At 69.4% G+C, this 16,784-nt stretch overlaps 2 protein-coding genes across 2 annotated transcripts in view; one reads left to right on the top strand and one right to left on the bottom strand.

Moving 5' to 3' along the window:
* The first annotated feature begins 913 nt into the window (after positions 1-913).
* On the top strand, positions 914-2,796 carry IER2 (immediate early response 2). Its single transcript, XM_084223899.1, has one exon. It carries the CDS (start codon positions 917-919, stop codon positions 1,868-1,870), a length of 954 nt encoding a protein of 317 aa, XP_084080025.1. The 5' UTR covers positions 914-916; the 3' UTR covers positions 1,871-2,796.
* A 373-nt stretch (positions 2,797-3,169) lies between these two features.
* Positions 3,170-16,784, bottom strand: part of CACNA1A (calcium voltage-gated channel subunit alpha1 A) — a 66,444-nt gene continuing 52,829 nt past the window's right edge. The window contains exons 38-47 of the mRNA XM_084223890.1: positions 15,981-16,086; positions 13,776-13,883; positions 13,601-13,701; positions 12,336-12,427; positions 11,441-11,579; positions 10,761-10,889; positions 10,261-10,296; positions 8,442-8,640; positions 7,027-7,325; positions 3,170-4,302 (exon numbers count right to left, since the gene is read on the bottom strand). Coding sequence (XP_084080016.1) covers positions 3,856-4,302; positions 7,027-7,325; positions 8,442-8,640; positions 10,261-10,296; positions 10,761-10,889; positions 11,441-11,579; positions 12,336-12,427; positions 13,601-13,701; positions 13,776-13,883; positions 15,981-16,086 — 1,656 coding nt within the window. The 3' untranslated portion in view covers positions 3,170-3,855. The remainder of the gene's footprint in view (positions 4,303-7,026; positions 7,326-8,441; positions 8,641-10,260; positions 10,297-10,760; positions 10,890-11,440; positions 11,580-12,335; positions 12,428-13,600; positions 13,702-13,775; positions 13,884-15,980; positions 16,087-16,784) is intronic.

Genomic DNA, 16,784 nt, shown 5'->3' with positions numbered 1-16,784 from the left:
GAGGAGGGGGGGAATGGGGGGGGCACAGGGACCCCCCCCAAAATAGGGGAGGGGCGCAGGGATCCCCCAAATTCATGGGGGGGCACAGGGACCCCTCAAACACACGGGAGGGGGCGCAGGGACCCCCCCCCCCCATATTCATAGGGGGGCACAGGAGCCCCTCAAACACACGGGAGGGGGCGCAGGGACCCCTCCCCAAAATCATGGGGTGCACAGGGACCCCTCAAACACACGGGAGGGGGCGCAGGGACCCCTCCCCAAAATCATGGGGTGCACAGGGACCCCTCAAACACACGGGAGGGGGCGCAGGGACCCCTCCCCAAAACATAGGGGGTACAGGGACCCCTCCCCAAAATCATGAGGAGGCACAGGCACCCCTCAAACACACGGGAGGGGGTGCAGGGACCCCTCCCCAAATTCATAGGGGGGCACAGGAACCCCTCAAACACACGGGAGGGGGTGCAGGGACCCCCCCCGAAACACGGGACGGGGCACAAGGACCCCTCCCAAAAATCACGGGGGTCACAGGGAGTCCCCCCCAAATATGAGGAGGGGGCACAGGGACTCCCCCCACCCTCCCCAGAACATGACCGGGACCGCACAGACCCCCCCCCGCCATAAACCATGGAGACCCCTCCCCAATTTCCACCGGCACCCCGAATCTGTGAAGGGGGGATGGGGGGGTTACAGACCCGACCCCCCCGGGGCACGGAGCCCCCCCAGACCCATTTCCGTCCCCGGCGCCTCCGAGACGCGGCGGAGCCGCCCCGGGGCCGGATGCGGTGGCGGCGGCCGGGGGAGGGGGCGCGGGGCGGTCCCGGGGCCGGATGCGGTGGCGGGGGGGGCACGGGGGGGTCGGGGCGGTACAAGAAGCGCGGCGGGGCCGTCCCGGAGCATTCCCGGTGCCGGTGCCGCCATGGAGGAGGCGCAGCGGCTGCTGACGGTGTCGGTCTGGAAGCTTTACCGGTGCCGGGTGCGGCGGGGCGGCCTCCGCCTGCACCGGAGCCTGCAGCTCTCGCTGCTCGTCCGCGCCGCCCGACACCGGTACCTGAGCGCCCGAGCGGCCGCCGGGATCCTCCCGGGACCGGAGGTTACCGGGGCTGCGGGGAACGGAGCGATCCCCGGACCGGAGATTACCGGGGCTGCGGGGAACGGAGTGAGCCCGGTACCGGAGATTACCGGGGCTGCGGGGAACGGAGCCACCCCCAGACCGGAGATTACCGGGGCTACAGAGAGCGGAGCCACCCCCAGACCGGAGATTACCGGGGCTGCGGCGAACGGAGTGAGCCCGGTACCGGAGATTACCGGGGCTGCGGGAAACGCGATCCCCCGACCGGAGATTACCGGAGCTGCGGGGAACGGAGCGACCCCCGCACCGGGGGGCGGCCCGAGCAGGGACCCCCGGTGCCCGAACACACCGAGCGCGGACCGAGCGATCAACCGGACCGAGCAGGAATGGGGGAGCCCCGGCAGGGACTGCACCGGGGAGCACCGGAACCCACCGAGCGGAGCCCCCGGTAGTGAGTGGTACCGGGGATGCCCTCCCGGGCGACCGGGAGAGGACCCCCCGAGCCCCGCCAACCGGGACCGGAACCCCCTCCCGACCGCGGGTCCCCGTTCCGCCCCGGGCCCCGCGAACCGGGACCCCCCTCCCGCCGCCCCCGGTCCTCCCCGGCCCACCGGAGCCCCCCGGGCCGGGCAGAAGCGGCGCAGCAGCGGCTCGGCGGGGCCGGGCCGGGGGCCGGTACCGAGCAAACGGGCGCGGCTGGAGGCGGAGGCGCCGCCGGTGCCACCGGGGCCGCCCGGGCGCTGCTCGGGGCCGCCCGCAGCCGCCTTCGGCTTCCTGGTGCGCGCGGTCGGGGCGTGCTGAGCCCTCCGGAGAGCCCCGGGACACGGAACTTAACGGGGATCCCCCCGGGACACGTGGACATTACCGGGGATCCCCCCGGGACACGCGGAACGTAACGGGGAACCCCACCGGACACGCGGATCCGGTTCTGGAACCCCCTCGGGATACGCGGAACCGGTTCGGGAACCCCCCCGGACACGCGGACATTAACGGGGATCCCCTCCGGACACGCGGATCCGGTTCTGGAATCTCCCGGGACCAGCTGACATTAACGGGGATCCCCCCCGGGACTCACGGACGTTAACGGGGATCCCCCCCGGACACACGGACATTAACGGGGATCCCCCCCAGGACTTACGGACATTAACGGGGATCCCCCCCGGACTCACGGACGTTAACGGGAATCCCCCCCGGACACACGGACATTAACGGGGATCCCCCCCGGACACGCGGACATTAACGGGGATCCCCGCCTGGACACACGGACATTAACGGGAATCCCCCCCGGACACACGGACATTAACGGGGATCCCCCCCGGACACACGGACATTAACGGTGATCCCCCCCGGACACACGGACATTAACGGTGATCCCCCCCAGACACACGGACATTAACGGGGATCCCCCCCGGACACACGGACATTAACGGGGATCCCCCCCGGACACACGGACGTTAACGGGGATCCCCCCCGGACTCACGGACATTAACGGGAATCCCCCCCGGACTCACGGACGTTAACGGGGATCCCCCCGGGACTCACGGACGTTAACGGGGATCCCCCAAACTGCTGCGGGCCCCCCCCGGTGGAACGGAACCGGACACGAACGGACCCTCGGGGACCCCCCCCGTCCCCGTTTTCCCCCTCGTGCTTGGGGGGGGGGTCCAGGCTGGCCCTGCCCCCCTCTCCCCGTTAATTGCCCTTAATTATTATTTTGTTAATCAATTAAAAACCAATTAAAATTAAAAGTGCCGTTTGTGCAGCCGCTGCCTCGGGGGGCGTCTTTTTTTTGCGGGGGGGGGGGGAACGGAGGGAATTTGGGGGGGGGTCGGTCCGAACCGGGGGGTGGGGGGGGGGAAAATTCCGACCTCTTCCCCTCCCCCCCGCCTCTTCCGGTACCGGGGGCGGGAAGGGGGGAGGGGAAATATCCGGTACCGGGGGCGGGGGGACCACCCGGGAAACCCCCCCCGGTTCCGGTTCCGGTTCCGGTTGGCTCCGCGCGGGGTTACCGGGGGGTCACGGGCCCCCCCTCCCCTCCCCGGTGCCCCCCCCGGTGCCCCCCCCGATCCCGGGAAGGAGCGAGGCGGGCTCGATCCAAAATTCCTTTTTTATTTCCTGGTTCTGGTTCGGGAATTTTCGGGGTTTTTTTGTTTTTCGGGCTCGGTTTGGTTTTTTTTGTTTGTTTTTTGTTTTGTTTTTTTTTTCTTTTTTTTGCCTTTTTTTGTCTTTGATCTTTTTTTTATTTCTCGGTTTCGGTAACTCGGTTCATGCAATGGCGGCGGCCCCGGTTCCGCCGCCTCCGTGCCTCGGGCCGGGGGGGGGCCGGCGCCCATTCCCGGTGTTCCCGGTGCCCGTTCCCGGTCCTGGTGGCGGTTCCCGGTGCCGGTGCCGGGTCCCGGCGGCGGTTCCCGGTCCCGGTGGCCGTTCCCGGTATTCCCGGTGTTCCCGGTGCCCCTTCCCGCCGTTCCCGGTGGCAGTACCCGGTGTTCCCGCTGCCCATCCCGGAGCCTCCCGGGCTCCGCTCCCGTCCCGGCGGCTCCTCCCGGCCGGGGGGGGGGTTCGGGTGGTCCCGGGGGAGTCTCGGGGGGGGGGTCCCCGGGTCCGCCCCCCCCGCGGCGGCGGCGGCGGCTCCTCCAGATGATAAAACTCATCCAAAACCCCGGGAGCGGGCGGGGGCGGGGGGGACGGGGGGGCGGCCGCGGTGCCGGTGGCGACTTCCACCCCCCCCGGCCGCGACACGCTGTCGCGATATATCGGCTACGCGCGCGCCCTGTCGCGACACGCCGCTAGCAGCAATCATCGTCCGTCTCGCTGTAGGGGTCGCGCAGACCGGGCCGCCCTTTCCCGGTGCCGCCGTGGCCCGGGTAGTACCCGTTGGGCAGCCGCCGCCCGGGCCGGGGCGGGGACGGGCCGCCCCCGCCGGGGGTCCCGGTGGCGCGGGGGGCGCGGGGGGCGCGTCCGTCGAGCGGCATCGGCGGCTCGGTGTCGCGGGGGGGCCAGCGGGAGGCGGCGGCGGCGGGGCGGGCGGCGGGGCGGGGGTCGGCGGGCGGCGGAGGGCGGCGGGGGCCGCGGGCGGGGGGCGGCGCGGCGGGCGGGGGGCGGCGGGCGGCGGGCGAGTACGAGACGTGGGGCCGAGGAGTGGCGGGGGTCGGCGGGAGCTGGCGGCGGGTGCGGCGGGGGGTGCTGGTCCCGGACGTGGAGAGCACCGGGCTGCCGCTGACCGAGCTGCTGCCCTGCGGCGACAGCGACAACGGCGGTGGCACCGGGGGGACAGCGGGGGGACATCCCGGGGGGCGGGGGGGGCACGGGGACATCGTGGGGACATCCCGGGGGGCAGGGGGGGCACGGGAACATCGGGGGAGGGGAGCAAGGGAAATGGGGACACGGGGGGGGGGACACCGGGAGGGGACACGGGAAGGACACGGGGACATAGTGTGGACATCCCGGGGACATCGTGGGGACATCCCGGGGGGCAGAGAGAGCACGGGAAGGGGGACGCGGGAGGGACACGGGGACAGCGTGGGGACATCGTGGGGACATGGAGGGGGGCACGGGAAGGGGGACACGGGGGGGACATCCCGGGGACATCCCGGGGGGCGGGGGGGACACGGGAGGGACGCGGGAGGGACACGGGGACAGCGTGGGGACATCGTGGGGACATGGAGGGGGGCACGGGAAGGGACACGGGAGGGACATGGGGACATCATGGAGGGGAGGGAAGGAAATGGGGACACGGGGGGGACACCGGGAGGGACACGGGGACATCGGGGGGACAACCCGCGGGGCGGGGGGGGCACGGGAGGGGGGGCACGGGGACATCGTGGGGACATCATGGGGGCCGGGGGGGGCACGGGGACGTCGGGGGAGGGGAGGAAGGGAAATGGGGACACGGGGGGGACATGGGGACATCGTGGGGACATCCCGGGGGGCATCCCAGGGGGCGGGGGGGGGCACGGGGACATCGTGGGGGGCACGGGAAGGGGGACACGGGGGGGATCACGGGGACAGCGTGGGGGGGAGGAAGGGAAATGGGGACACGGGGGGGACACGGGGACATCGGGGGGACATCCCGGGGGGCGTGGGGGCACGGCAAGGGACACGGGAGGGATGTGGGGACATCGTGGGGACACGGGGGGGGCACCGGGAGGGACACGGGGACATCGGAGGGGGGAGGAAGGGAAATGGGGACACGGGAGGGACATGGGGACATCGTGGGGAGCGGGTGGAGCACGGGGGGGGGGGACACGGGGACATCGTGGGTGGGGGGAGGAGGAGAAATGGGGACACGGGGGGGGGTCGCAGCCGCGGGGGGGGGGGGGGGGACCAAGGGGAGCAGAAGGGACACGGGGGTGGCAGCGGGGGGGACACGGGGGGGACATCGTGGGGAGGGGGCAGGAAGGGAAATGGGGACCCGGGGGGGGTCGCAGCCGCGGGGAAAGGGGGGGGGGACACAGCCAGGAGCCGTGCAGGCGCGGGGGGGCACAAAGGGGGGACAGGAGGGACGCGGGGGGCGCTGGGACCCCCCGAAAGCGCTGGCAAGGCAAAGCTCGGGGTTTTGGGGAGGGGGGGCAGCGGGGGGGGGGAGCTGGAGAAGTTTGGAAGAGTCAGCCCGGGGGAGGGGGGCCGAGCCCCAAATCGGGGGGGGCGTTACCCCCAAATTGTTCCCTGAGTTTGTTGGGGGGGGGGGTCCAGGAGCGGCCAATGCCAGGCTGGGGACCCCCGCCCCAATTTCGGACATTTGGGGGGGGTCTGTTCTCTCTGAATGGGGGGGCTGAGGACCCCAGACCCTTCTCGGGGTGGGGGAGGGGCTGTGAACCCCCAAACCTCAGCACAGGCTCTGTACCCCCCCCCTTACAGGTTTGGGGGAGCCCCCAGACCCAGCTGGGGGAGGGGTGAGACCCCTGATTCAGGGGGTGCACCCCAAAATAAAAATGGGGGGGGGGGTCTCTGCACCCCAATTTAGGTCTGGGGGGGGAATAAATGGGGGGGGTCACCCCAAAGCGGCTCCTCCTGGAGTCTCGGGTTTTTCGGGGGGAAGATTCTGGAAATTTGGGGAGGGGGCGGCTTCGTTCCAAACTTTCCAGGGTGGCCGGAGCCCGGGGGGGCCGGAGCAGATTTTTTGTTGTTTTTTCTCTCGTTTTGGGGGGGCCCCGAGGCGCTTACCTGGGCCACCCCTCGCCGTGACAGCGCAGCCAAAGCACAGCCATGGGGAAACAGCAGAGAGGTGAATCAAGGCGGGACCCCCCCCCAAAAAAAGCAGCCGAAAAGGGCGGGGGGGGGGAGGGGCAAGCGAGGGGGGAGGGGCTCTGTGCGGGCAGATGGGGGGGGAGGGGTTGAAAGCAGGGAGGGGGGAGGGGGCGCGTCCGGAGGGGTCGAAGCGTCGCCGCCGCTCCCCCCCCCAAACCCCCTCCCCAAATCCCGGGGGGGAGTGGGGGGGTGTCCCCTCCCCCCCCCCCCATCATCACCATTGGGTGGTGCCGCTCCTGGGGGGGGGGGGGGTTGGACCCCCAAAATCGGGGCTGGACCCCCCCCAGGTGGGCACTGGACCCCCCCCAGGTGGGCACTGGACCCCCAAATTGGGGGAGGGGGGACTGGACCCCCCCCCCTCCCAGGGGGGGCTCTGCTGGTGTAACTGGGACGCCCCCAGCCCCAAACTGGCGGGGTGGGGGAGGGGGTAAAGGAGGGCGCTGGGACCCCCCCCCTCACCCAAAGAGACCCTCAGAGAGATTTTTTGGGGGGGGGGTCGCACATTTCCCCCCCCCTCCCCATTTTGAGCACCACCCAAAATGAGGGGATAATTTTGGGGGGGGGTCTTTGGTCGAATCCACCGGGGGGGGGGGTGCAGCCCTTGTGTCCCCCCCCCCCAAATAACGGGTGGTGGTGGGGGAGGGGTCTTAGATGGAAGGTGGGGAGGGGTCTCAGAGGCGGAGGGGGGGCGAGCGGAGGGGCGCACCCACCTGGCGGGGGGGTCCCGCGTGCTCCCGGCCCTCGCTGGGCGAGCGGGACCAGCGGCGATCCCGGGACCGGGGCCGCCCGTACTCCGGGGGGGGCGGGGCGGCGGCGGGGGGGGGCGCGCCGCGCTCCCGGTGCTGCTCGGTGGCACCGGGGCCCCCCCCGTGGTGGTGGTGGTGGTGGTGGTGGTGGTGGTGGTGCCGGTGCCGCCGGTCCTTGGCGCGGCCCCGCTCGGGGTCCCGCTCTTTTGGGGGGGGGGCGTCGCCCCCCGACTGCGTGGTGAGGCTCAGGTCCGTGCCCAGCCCTGCGGGGGGAGGGGGGGGGACGTAAAATGTGGGGGGGGGATCCCCCCGAGGGGACCCCCCGAGTGTGGGATGGGGGAATAGGGGTGGGGGGTTGGGGGAATTTCCAAAAATTTTGGAGTTTTGGGGGGATTCGGGGATTTTTTTTCTTTTTTTGGGGGGGGTTTAAATTGGATTTTGGGGCTCCCCTGCGATTTTGGGGTCACTGATGGCGTTTGGGGTCCTTAAGGTGATTTTTGGGGGGTCTTTGGGGAGGTTTTGATGCTCTTGGGAGATTTTAGGGAATCCCTGGGGATTTGAGGATTTTTTTTCTTTTTTTGAGGGGTTTTAAATTGGATTTTGGGGCTCCCCTGCGATTTTGGGGTCACTGGGGAGGGTTTTTTTTGGGGGGGGGTCTTTGGGGAGGTTTTGATTCCCCCCAAAGTCCTTGGGGGATTTTGGGAATCTCCAAAAACTGGGGGGTTGTGGCAATCTGGGGGGGATTTGGGGATTTTTTTTATTTTGGGGGGGGGTTTAATTGGATTTTGGGGCTCCCCTGGGATTTTGGGGTCACTGATGGGGTTTGGGTTCTTTTGGGGGGGGTCCTTGAGGTGCTTTTTGGGGGGTCTTTGGGGAGGTTTTGATGCTCTTGGGAGATTTTAGGGAATCCCTGGGGATTTGGGGCGCTCTGAGGGGATTTGAGGATTTTTTGGGGGGGGTTTCCTTGGATTTTGGAGCTCCCCTGCGATTTTGGGGCTCCCCTGGGACTTTGGGGTCACTGACGGGATTTTGGGGTCCCCTTGAGGCGGTTTTGGGGGAGTTTCTGATATCCTTGAGGGGATTTTGGGACTCCTCGGGGGATTTGGGGATTTCTGCTGGGATTTGGGATTTTTTTATGGTTTTTTTTTTTTTGGGGGGGGTCCCCCCGATTCGGTCCCCCAGAACACTCGGGTGACACCGGCAGGTGACACGGGGAGGGGGGGGGTGACACCAGCGGACCCAAAGCCACCCGGAGCACTCGGGTGACACCGGCAGGTGACACGGGGGTGACACCAGCGGACCCAAAGCCACCGCGCCACCGCTCGGGGGTGGCCTGGGGACAGCGGGGTGTCCCCGCCCGGGTGACACGGGGGTCGCACCTGTGTCGCCGTCCGTGTAGCGGCTGAGGGAGCGCTCGGAGGCGCGGTGGCCGCGGTGTCCCCGGCGGGGGTGGTGGCGCTGGCCGTCCTCGGGCGGGGGGACGCGCTCCAGGGAGAAATCGTCCAGGCGGACGCCGCGGGCGCGGGGGTGGCCGAGCAGCGAGGCCGAGCGCTTGATGGGGCTCGAGTCGGCGATGGTCTGCGCGACAGCGCCGTGACAGCGCCGTGACAGCGCGACAGCGCCGCGACAGCGCCGCGACAGCGCCGCGACAGCGCGACAGCGGGCCCGCCGTGACAGCGCGACACGGCCGCGACAGCGCCGGGACACCGCCGGGACACCGCTGCGACACCGCGGGGACACGGCCGCGACACCGCCGCGACACCGCGGGGACACCGCGGGGACACCGCGGGGACGGCGGAGCCCGGGGGGGAACCGGGCGGGGGGGGATGGGCGGCGGGACCTGAGGGGGGAGGGGCCGGCGGGGTCCAGGGTGGGGTCACCGGTGTGCCCGCCCCCGGTGTCACCTCCCCAGGTGTCACCTCCCCAGGTGTCCCCAGAGCCCCCCCGGATTTGTCTCCATGCGGTGTTGTCACTGTGTCCCCATTGTCACCGTGTCCCCACTGCCACTGTGTGTCCCCATTGTCACCGTGTCCCCATTGTCACCGTGTCCCCACTGCCACCATGTACCCACTGTCACCCTGTCCCCACTGTCACCCAATCCCCACTGTCACCGTGTCCCCATTGTCACCCTGTCCCCATTGTCACCGTGTCCCCACTGCCACCATGTACCCACTGTCACCCTATCCCTGTTGTCACCCTGTCCCCACTGTCACCGTGTCCCCACTGTCACCGTGTCTCCGTTGTCACCCTGTCCCCACTGTCACCCTGTCCCCATTGTCACCGTGTCCCCCTTGTCACCCTGTCCCCAGTGTCACCGTGTCCCCACTGTCACCTTGTCCCCGTTGTCACCCTGTCCCCACTGTCACTCTGTCCGCATTGTCACCGTGTCCCCAGTGTCACCGTGTCCCCAGTGTCACCCTATCCCCACTGTCACCGTGTCCCCGCTGTGCCCCCCAGGACAGATCCCCCGTCCTGCTGCTCTAAACATTGAACTGCTGCTGAGGGGACAGAGGGACAGAGGGACAGAGGGACAGAGGGACAGGGGGACAGGGGGACAGATGGACAGGGGGACAGAGGGACAGGGGGACAGGGGGACAGGGGGACAGAGGGACAGGGGGACAGAGGGACAGGGGGACAGAGGGACAGAGGGACAGGGGGACAGGGGGACAGGGGGACAGGAGGACAGAGGGACAGAGGGACAGGGGGACAGAGGGACAGGGGGACAGGGGGACAGAGGGACAGGGGGACAGAGGGACAGAGGGACAGATGGACAGAGGGACAGAGGGACAGGGGGTGGTGACACGGGCGCTGCTCCTCGCTGGCTCCTCAGGGGGTGACACAGAGGGGACAACGTGGGGGGGGGGACACAGAGACAGTCGGGGGGGCCGGGGGGGGGTGCAGTGGGGTGGGGGGGGTCCAAGGGGGGTTGGGGGGCTCTCGGGGGGGTCGGGGGTCTCTGGGGGGGGTCTCGGAGGGCCGGGGGTCTCTGGGGGGGTCGGGGGGGTCTCGGGGGTCTCTGGGGAGGGTCTCGGGGGGTCAGGGGTCTCTGGGGGGGTCTCAGGGGGGGTCGGGGGTCTCAGGGCAGTCTGAGATGGGGGTCAGGGGTCTCTGGGGGGGTCCCGGGGGGGTCGGGGGTCTCTGGGGGGGTCTCGGGGGGTCTCGGGGGTCTCTGGGGTGGGGGGTCTCGGGGGTACCTACACTGAGGTTATTGCCTCGGGGTCGCACCTTCCTCCGCTGCCGGGGCCGGCCCAGGAGGAGCCGCGGAGCCGCAGGAGAGACAGAGAGCGCTGAGACCCCGGCCCGGGGGTCCCGGGGGGGTTTGGGGGGGGGTCCGGGGGTGGGGGGGGGCGGGGCGGAGCAGCCAAGCAGCAGCAGCAGCGGCGGGGGGGGGGAGGGGCAGCAGCAATGAGCAGAGCAGCCAGAGCGCGTCCCCGTCCTTGTCCCCAAGCCGGCCATGCCGGGGGCACGGGGACACTTTGGGGGTGTCCCCACCCCCCCAATAAAGCACCCCAATAAAGCCCCCAGCCGCCATGCTCACACCCCACCCTGGAGACCCCCGCCCCACCCTCCCCCAGCCATGGCAGGTGACACAGCTGTCCCCAAGGCCACCCTGAAAGCTGCAGGGAGGGAGGGGAAAGGGGGCGATGGCAGCGCGGGGGGGGCAGCGGGGACTGTCCCCTGCTGTCCCCTCCCCTCACCTGGGGGTCGGCGGGCAGGCGGGGCATGGAGGCGGCGCGGCCGTGCCCCTCCGCGGGCAGGTGCCCCTCCGCGGGCAGGTAATCGCTGTCCGAGGGGCCGTCCTTGGGCATCTCCCGCATCTCCACCAGCTGCAGCAGCGGGGAAACTGAGGCACGGCACGGGGGGGGACAGGGACACACCCCCGGGGACAGCGGGGTGGGCAGGGGACACGGGGGGACACACACGGGGGGGCACCGGGGCTCGTTTGGGGGTTGGGGTGGTGGGAAATGAGGGGAAACTGAGGCACAGCACGGGGGGGGGACAGGGACACCCCCCCCACGGGGACAGCGGGGTGGGCAGGGGACACGGGGGGACACGGGGGGACACACACGCGGTGGCACCAGGGCTCGTTTGGGGGTTGGGGTGGGGGGAACTGAGGGGAAACTGAGGCACGGCGGGGGTGGTGGCGCTCAGGGGACACTTGGGGACACCGGGGGTGGCAGTGTCGCTCACCTGGGAGTTGGGGCGGCTGTTGGGGACATCGTCGAGGTGGGCAGGGGACACGTGGGGACACACACGAAGTGGCACCGGGGCTCGTTTGGGGGTTGGGGTGGCAGGAACTGAGGGGAAACTGAGGCACGGTGGGGGGGGTGGCGCTCAGGGGACACTTGGGGACAGCGGGGGTGGCAGTGTCACTCACCTGGGAGTTGGGGCGGCTGTTGGGGACATCGTCGGGGTGGCCCCGCTCGGGGCTCCAGGTGCCCGTGCGCTGGAACATCTCCTGGGCGCGCTGCGTCACCCAGGACTGGCTCGGCTTCATGTCCCCGTCCCGCCCGGCCCTGGGGACAGCGGCGCGTGGGGACACCGAAGGGGACATCACAGGGGATACCGTGGGGGACAGCAGGGACACGCAGGGGACACCAAAGGGGACACTGGGGACACGCAGGGGACACCAAGGACACCGCGGGGGACACCGAAGGGGACAGCAGGGACATGCAGGGGACACCAAGGACACCGAGGGGGACACCAAAGGGGACAGCAGGGACACCGCGGGGGACAGCAGGGACACTGCAGGTGACACTGCAGTGGAAACACAGGGGACACCAGGGACACACCAGGGACATGCAGGGGACACCACTGCGGACACCGCAGGGGACACTGTGGCGACACTGCAGGTGACACTGCAGGGGACATGCAGGGGATACTGAAGGGGACACAGGGGACACACCGGGGGACACTGCAGGGGACATGCAGGGACATCGGGGACACTGTGGGGACACAGGGGACCCCGAGGGGGACATCGGGGACATGCAGGGGACACCGCAGGGGACATAGGGGACATGCAGGGGACACAGGGGACACTGAGGGGGACACAGGGGACACTGAGGGGGACACAGGGGACACTGAGGGGGACATTGGAGACATGCAGGGGACACCGCAGGGACACAGGGGACACTGAGGGGGACACCGGGGACATGCAGGGGACACAGGGGACATGCAGGGTACATCAGGGACATGCAGGGGACACCGCAGGGACACTCAGGACGCCGAGGGGGACACTGGGGACACGCAGGTGACATGAGGGTGGCACTTACGGCTCCGCCGCGGGCGCCGCGTCCGGTCCCGGGGGCCCCTCCTGGGTGGGGGAGGGCGGCTCCATGCGCTGGAACATCAGCGGGGTCCGGTTCTGTGGGGACAGGGGACAGTGGGGACACTGGGGACACTGGGGACACTGGGGACAGTGGGGACAGGGGGACAATGGGGACAATGGGGACATCGGAACAGTGGGGATAGTGGGGACACTGGGGACAATGGGGATATGGGGACAGTGGGGACAGTGGGGACATGGGGACAGTGGGGACAATGGGGACAGTGGGGACAGTGGGGACAGTGGGGACATGGGGACAGTGGGGGACAGTGGGGACACTGGGGACAGTGGGGACACTGGGGACAGTGGGGGGACAGGGGGACAGTGGGGACACTGGGGACAGTGGGGACAGTGGGACAGTGGGGACACTGGGGACAGTGGGGACACTGGGGACAGTGGGGGGACAGGGGGACAGTGGGGACACTGGGGACAGTGGGGACAGTGGGGACATCGGAACAGTGGGGACAGTGGGGACACTGGGGACAATGGGGACATGGGGACAGTGGGGACATCGGGACAGTGGGGACAATGGGGGACAGGGGGACAGTGGGGACAGTGGGGACAGTGGGGACAATGGGGACATGGGGACAGTGGGGACATCGGGACAGTGGGGACACGGGGGAAAGTGGGGACAATGGGGACAGTGGGGACAGTGGGGACATCGGGACAGTGGGGAACAATGGGGACAGTGGGGACAATGGGATATGGGGACATGGGGACAGTGGGAGTGGGGGACAGAGGGACAGGGGGACATTTGGTACAGTAGGGACACTAGGGACACTGGGGGACAATGGGAGTGGGGGACATGGGGACATTGGGGACATGGGGACAGTGGGGACATGGGGACAGTGGGATATGGGGACAAGGGGACACTGGGACACCAGGACACCGAGATGGGCACACCAAAACACCAGGACATGGGGACACAAGGACACGGGGACACCAGAACACAGGGACACCGGGATACAGAGACATGGGGACACCAGGATACAAGGACACAGGGACACTGGGACATGGGGACACAGGGACACCAGGGGACATGGGGACACCAGGGGACATGGGGACACCGGGCCACGGGGACACCGGCGGTGACAGAACAGAGCACGGCGCCGGCCTGGGGCCCTCGGGGGCTGCGAGGCGGCAGCGGGGACACCCCGGGCGGGGTGACACCGGGGGAGGGGACAGCAGGGGACAGCAGGGGACGGTCCCCACCTGCTCCTCGCGCATGGCCTGCAGCTTCTTGGCCTTGCTCTGCCGATAGTACTCCATGATCATCATGGCCGCGTAGATCTTGCCCACCGTCAGGTCGGTGGCTGCGGGGACACGGGGACACGGGTCAGGGGACGGGGACGGGGACGGGGACAGCGGGGACGGGGCGGCCCCTTACACTTGTGGGGGGTGACGAGCAGGTCCAGGTTCTTGGGGGACAGGTTGGGCCAGATGGCGATCATCTCCTTGCGCAGCTCCGCGTCCATCTGCTGCTTGTCGGCCCCGCCTGCGGGGACAGCGGGGACAGCGGGGACATTGGGGGGGACATCACCGGGGACATCACCGGGGACAGCGGGGACATCAGGGGGGACATTGGGGGGGACATCACCGGGGACATCACCGGGGGCATCACCGGGGACATCACTGGGGACATCACCGGGGACATCAGGGGGGACATCACCGGGGACAACGGGGACATCACCGGGGACATCACCGGGGACATCACCGGGGACAGCGGGGACACCGGGGACATCACCGGGGACATCAGGGGACATCGGGGGGACAGCAGGGGGGACAGCGGGGGGGACATCACCGGGGACATCACCGGGGACAGCGGGGACATCACCGGGGACATCACCGGGGACAGCGGGGACATCACCGGGGACATCACTGGGGACATCAGGGGGGACACTGGGGACAACGGGGACATCACCGGGGACATCAGGGACAGCGGGGACATCACCGGGGACATCAGGGGACATCACCAGGGACACCAGGGACACCGGGGACATCACCGGGGACAGCGGGGACATCAGGGGGTGGCACGGGTGGCTCTGTGTGTCCTCAACCAGGGACACCAGGGACACTGCGGGGTGGCACGGGTGGCTCTGCGGGGCCTCAACTGGGGACACCGGGGACATCACCGGGGACACCAGGGACATTGGGGACATCAGGGGGGACACTGGGAACACCGGGGGAGTGGCACGGGTGGCTCTGTATGGCCTCAGGGACACCGGGGACACCAGGGACATCAGGGGGGTGGCACAGGTGGCTCTGTGTGTCCTCAGGGACACCAGGGGGGTGGCACGGGTGGCTCTGTGTGCCTCAGGGACACCATGGGGTGGCACGGGTGGCTCTGTGTGTCCTCAGGGACACCGGGGGGGTGGCACAGGTGGCTCTGTGTGTCCTCAGGGACAGCCCGGCCTCCCCAGTCCCTTGGGGACACCCTGCGCGTCCCCATGGCCCCTTGTCTGCCGCGTCCCTTTTGTCCCCCCGGTGTCCCCGTGTCCTCATGTCCCTTTATGCTGGCTGTGTCCCCTCCGTGTCCCCATGTCCCCCTGTGTCCTCATGCCCCTGGTGTCCCCAATGTCCCCATATCCCCCGATGTCCCTGGTGTCCCCGCACTGTCTCCGCTCTGTCCCACACTGTCCCCTCGCTGTCCCCACACTGTCCCCTCGCTGTCCCCGCTCTGTCCCTGCTGTCCCGCTCTGTCCCTGCTGTCCCCGCGCTGTCCCCCCCGCTATCCCGCGCTGTCCCCGCTCTGTCCCCGCTATCCCCACACTGTCCCGCCGCTGTCCCCGCTCTGTCCCCGCTATTCCGTGCTGTCCCCACGCTGTCTCGGCTCTGTTCCCGCGCTATCCCCACACTGTCCCCACGCTGTCCCCGCTCTATCCCGTGCTGTCCCCGCGCTATCCCTCGCTGTCCCCACACTGTCCCCACGCTGTCCCGCTCTGTCCCCGCTCTGTCCCACACTGTCCCACACTGTCCCCACACTGTCCCCACACTGTCCCTGCTGTCCCCTCGCTGTCCCCGCGCTGTCCCGCTCTGTCCCGCGCTATCCCTGCTCTGTCCCCGCTCTGTCCCCGCTCTGTCCCACACTGTCCCCACACTGTCCCACACTGTCCCCGCTCTGTCCCGCTCTGTCCCGCGCTATCCCCGCTCTGTCCCACACTGTCCCCTCACTGTCCCCCCACTATCCCCACACTGTCCCCACACTGTCCCCGCGCTATCCCGCTCTGTCCCTGCTGTCCCACACTGTCCCCGCTCTGTCCCACACTGTCCCCGCTCTGTCCCTGCTGTCCCACACTGTCCCCACACTGTCCCCACACTGTCCCCACACTGTCCCCACACTGTCCCCGCTCTGTCCCCGCTATCCCGCGCTATCCCTCGCTGTCCCCACACTGTCCCCGCTCTGTCCCTGCTGTCCCACACTGTCCCCACACTGTCCCCCCGCTGTCCCCACACTGTCCCCACACTGTCCCCGCTCTATCCCGTGCTGTCCCCGCGCTATCCCGCGCTGTCCCCACACTGTCCCCGCGCTGTCCCCACACTGTCCCCTCACTGTCCCCCCACTATCCCCCCGCTGTCCCGCTCTGTCCCGTGCCTTTGGCGATCTTGATGTCGAGCGCCGTGCGGATCAGGGCCATCAGGGTGGAGTTGAAGTGCACCGTGTTGTCGTCGGCCACCGGCAGGTCCATGCGGAGCAGCCGCTGCGGGGGGGGACCCCCAATTTGGGGAGGGGGGGGGGAGGTCAGCCGGCACCCCCCGACCCCCCATCCCCGGGGGGGGAGGGGCAGGTGAGAAGGCGGGGGCTGCCCCGCCTGGCGGGCGGGGAAACTGAGGCACGACCCCCCCCCCCCCCGCCCCTCCCCCTCCCCCCGGCCTCCGCCTTCTCCCCGTTTTATTTTTGGGGGGGGGGGGGGGAAGGGGGGGCACGGCCAAGCGGGACCCCCAAAATGTTTTTTTTTGGGGGGGTGGGGGGCGGCGCATGCGGCTCATGCAGCGGGGCGGGGTGGGGGAGGGGGGGGTTCATTCCCAGTCCCATTCCGGGGATTTTTTTGGGGGTTTTTTTGGTGCAATCCGGCATTTTTGGGGGTGGGGGGGTCACACACGTGCGGGGGGAGGGGTGGGGATGGTTTTGCCAGGCCTCAGCCCCGCGCGCCCCCTCCCCCTCAGCTCCCGCTGCCCCCTCCCCAAAAAAGCCGCCCCTCCCCCCCCCCCCCCAACCCCCTCCCCCATGCAGCCCCGCGGGGGGAGGGGCGGGGGGCGCAGAGCGAGCGATGCCCGGGGTGGGGGGGGGAAACTGAGGCACGGATTCCCCCTCCCCCCCCCCCCCATGCCCGACACCACCCCTCCCCCCCCTCAAGATGCAGGACCGCCCCTCCCCCACCCCACGATGCAGCTGCGG

The sequence above is a fragment of the Fringilla coelebs genome, assembly GCF_963513975.1.
Source record: "Fringilla coelebs genome assembly, chromosome: 32".
In the NCBI taxonomy this organism is placed as follows: domain Eukaryota; kingdom Metazoa; phylum Chordata; class Aves; order Passeriformes; family Fringillidae; genus Fringilla; species Fringilla coelebs.
This window is presented reverse-complemented; position numbering and strand designations above follow the sequence as displayed.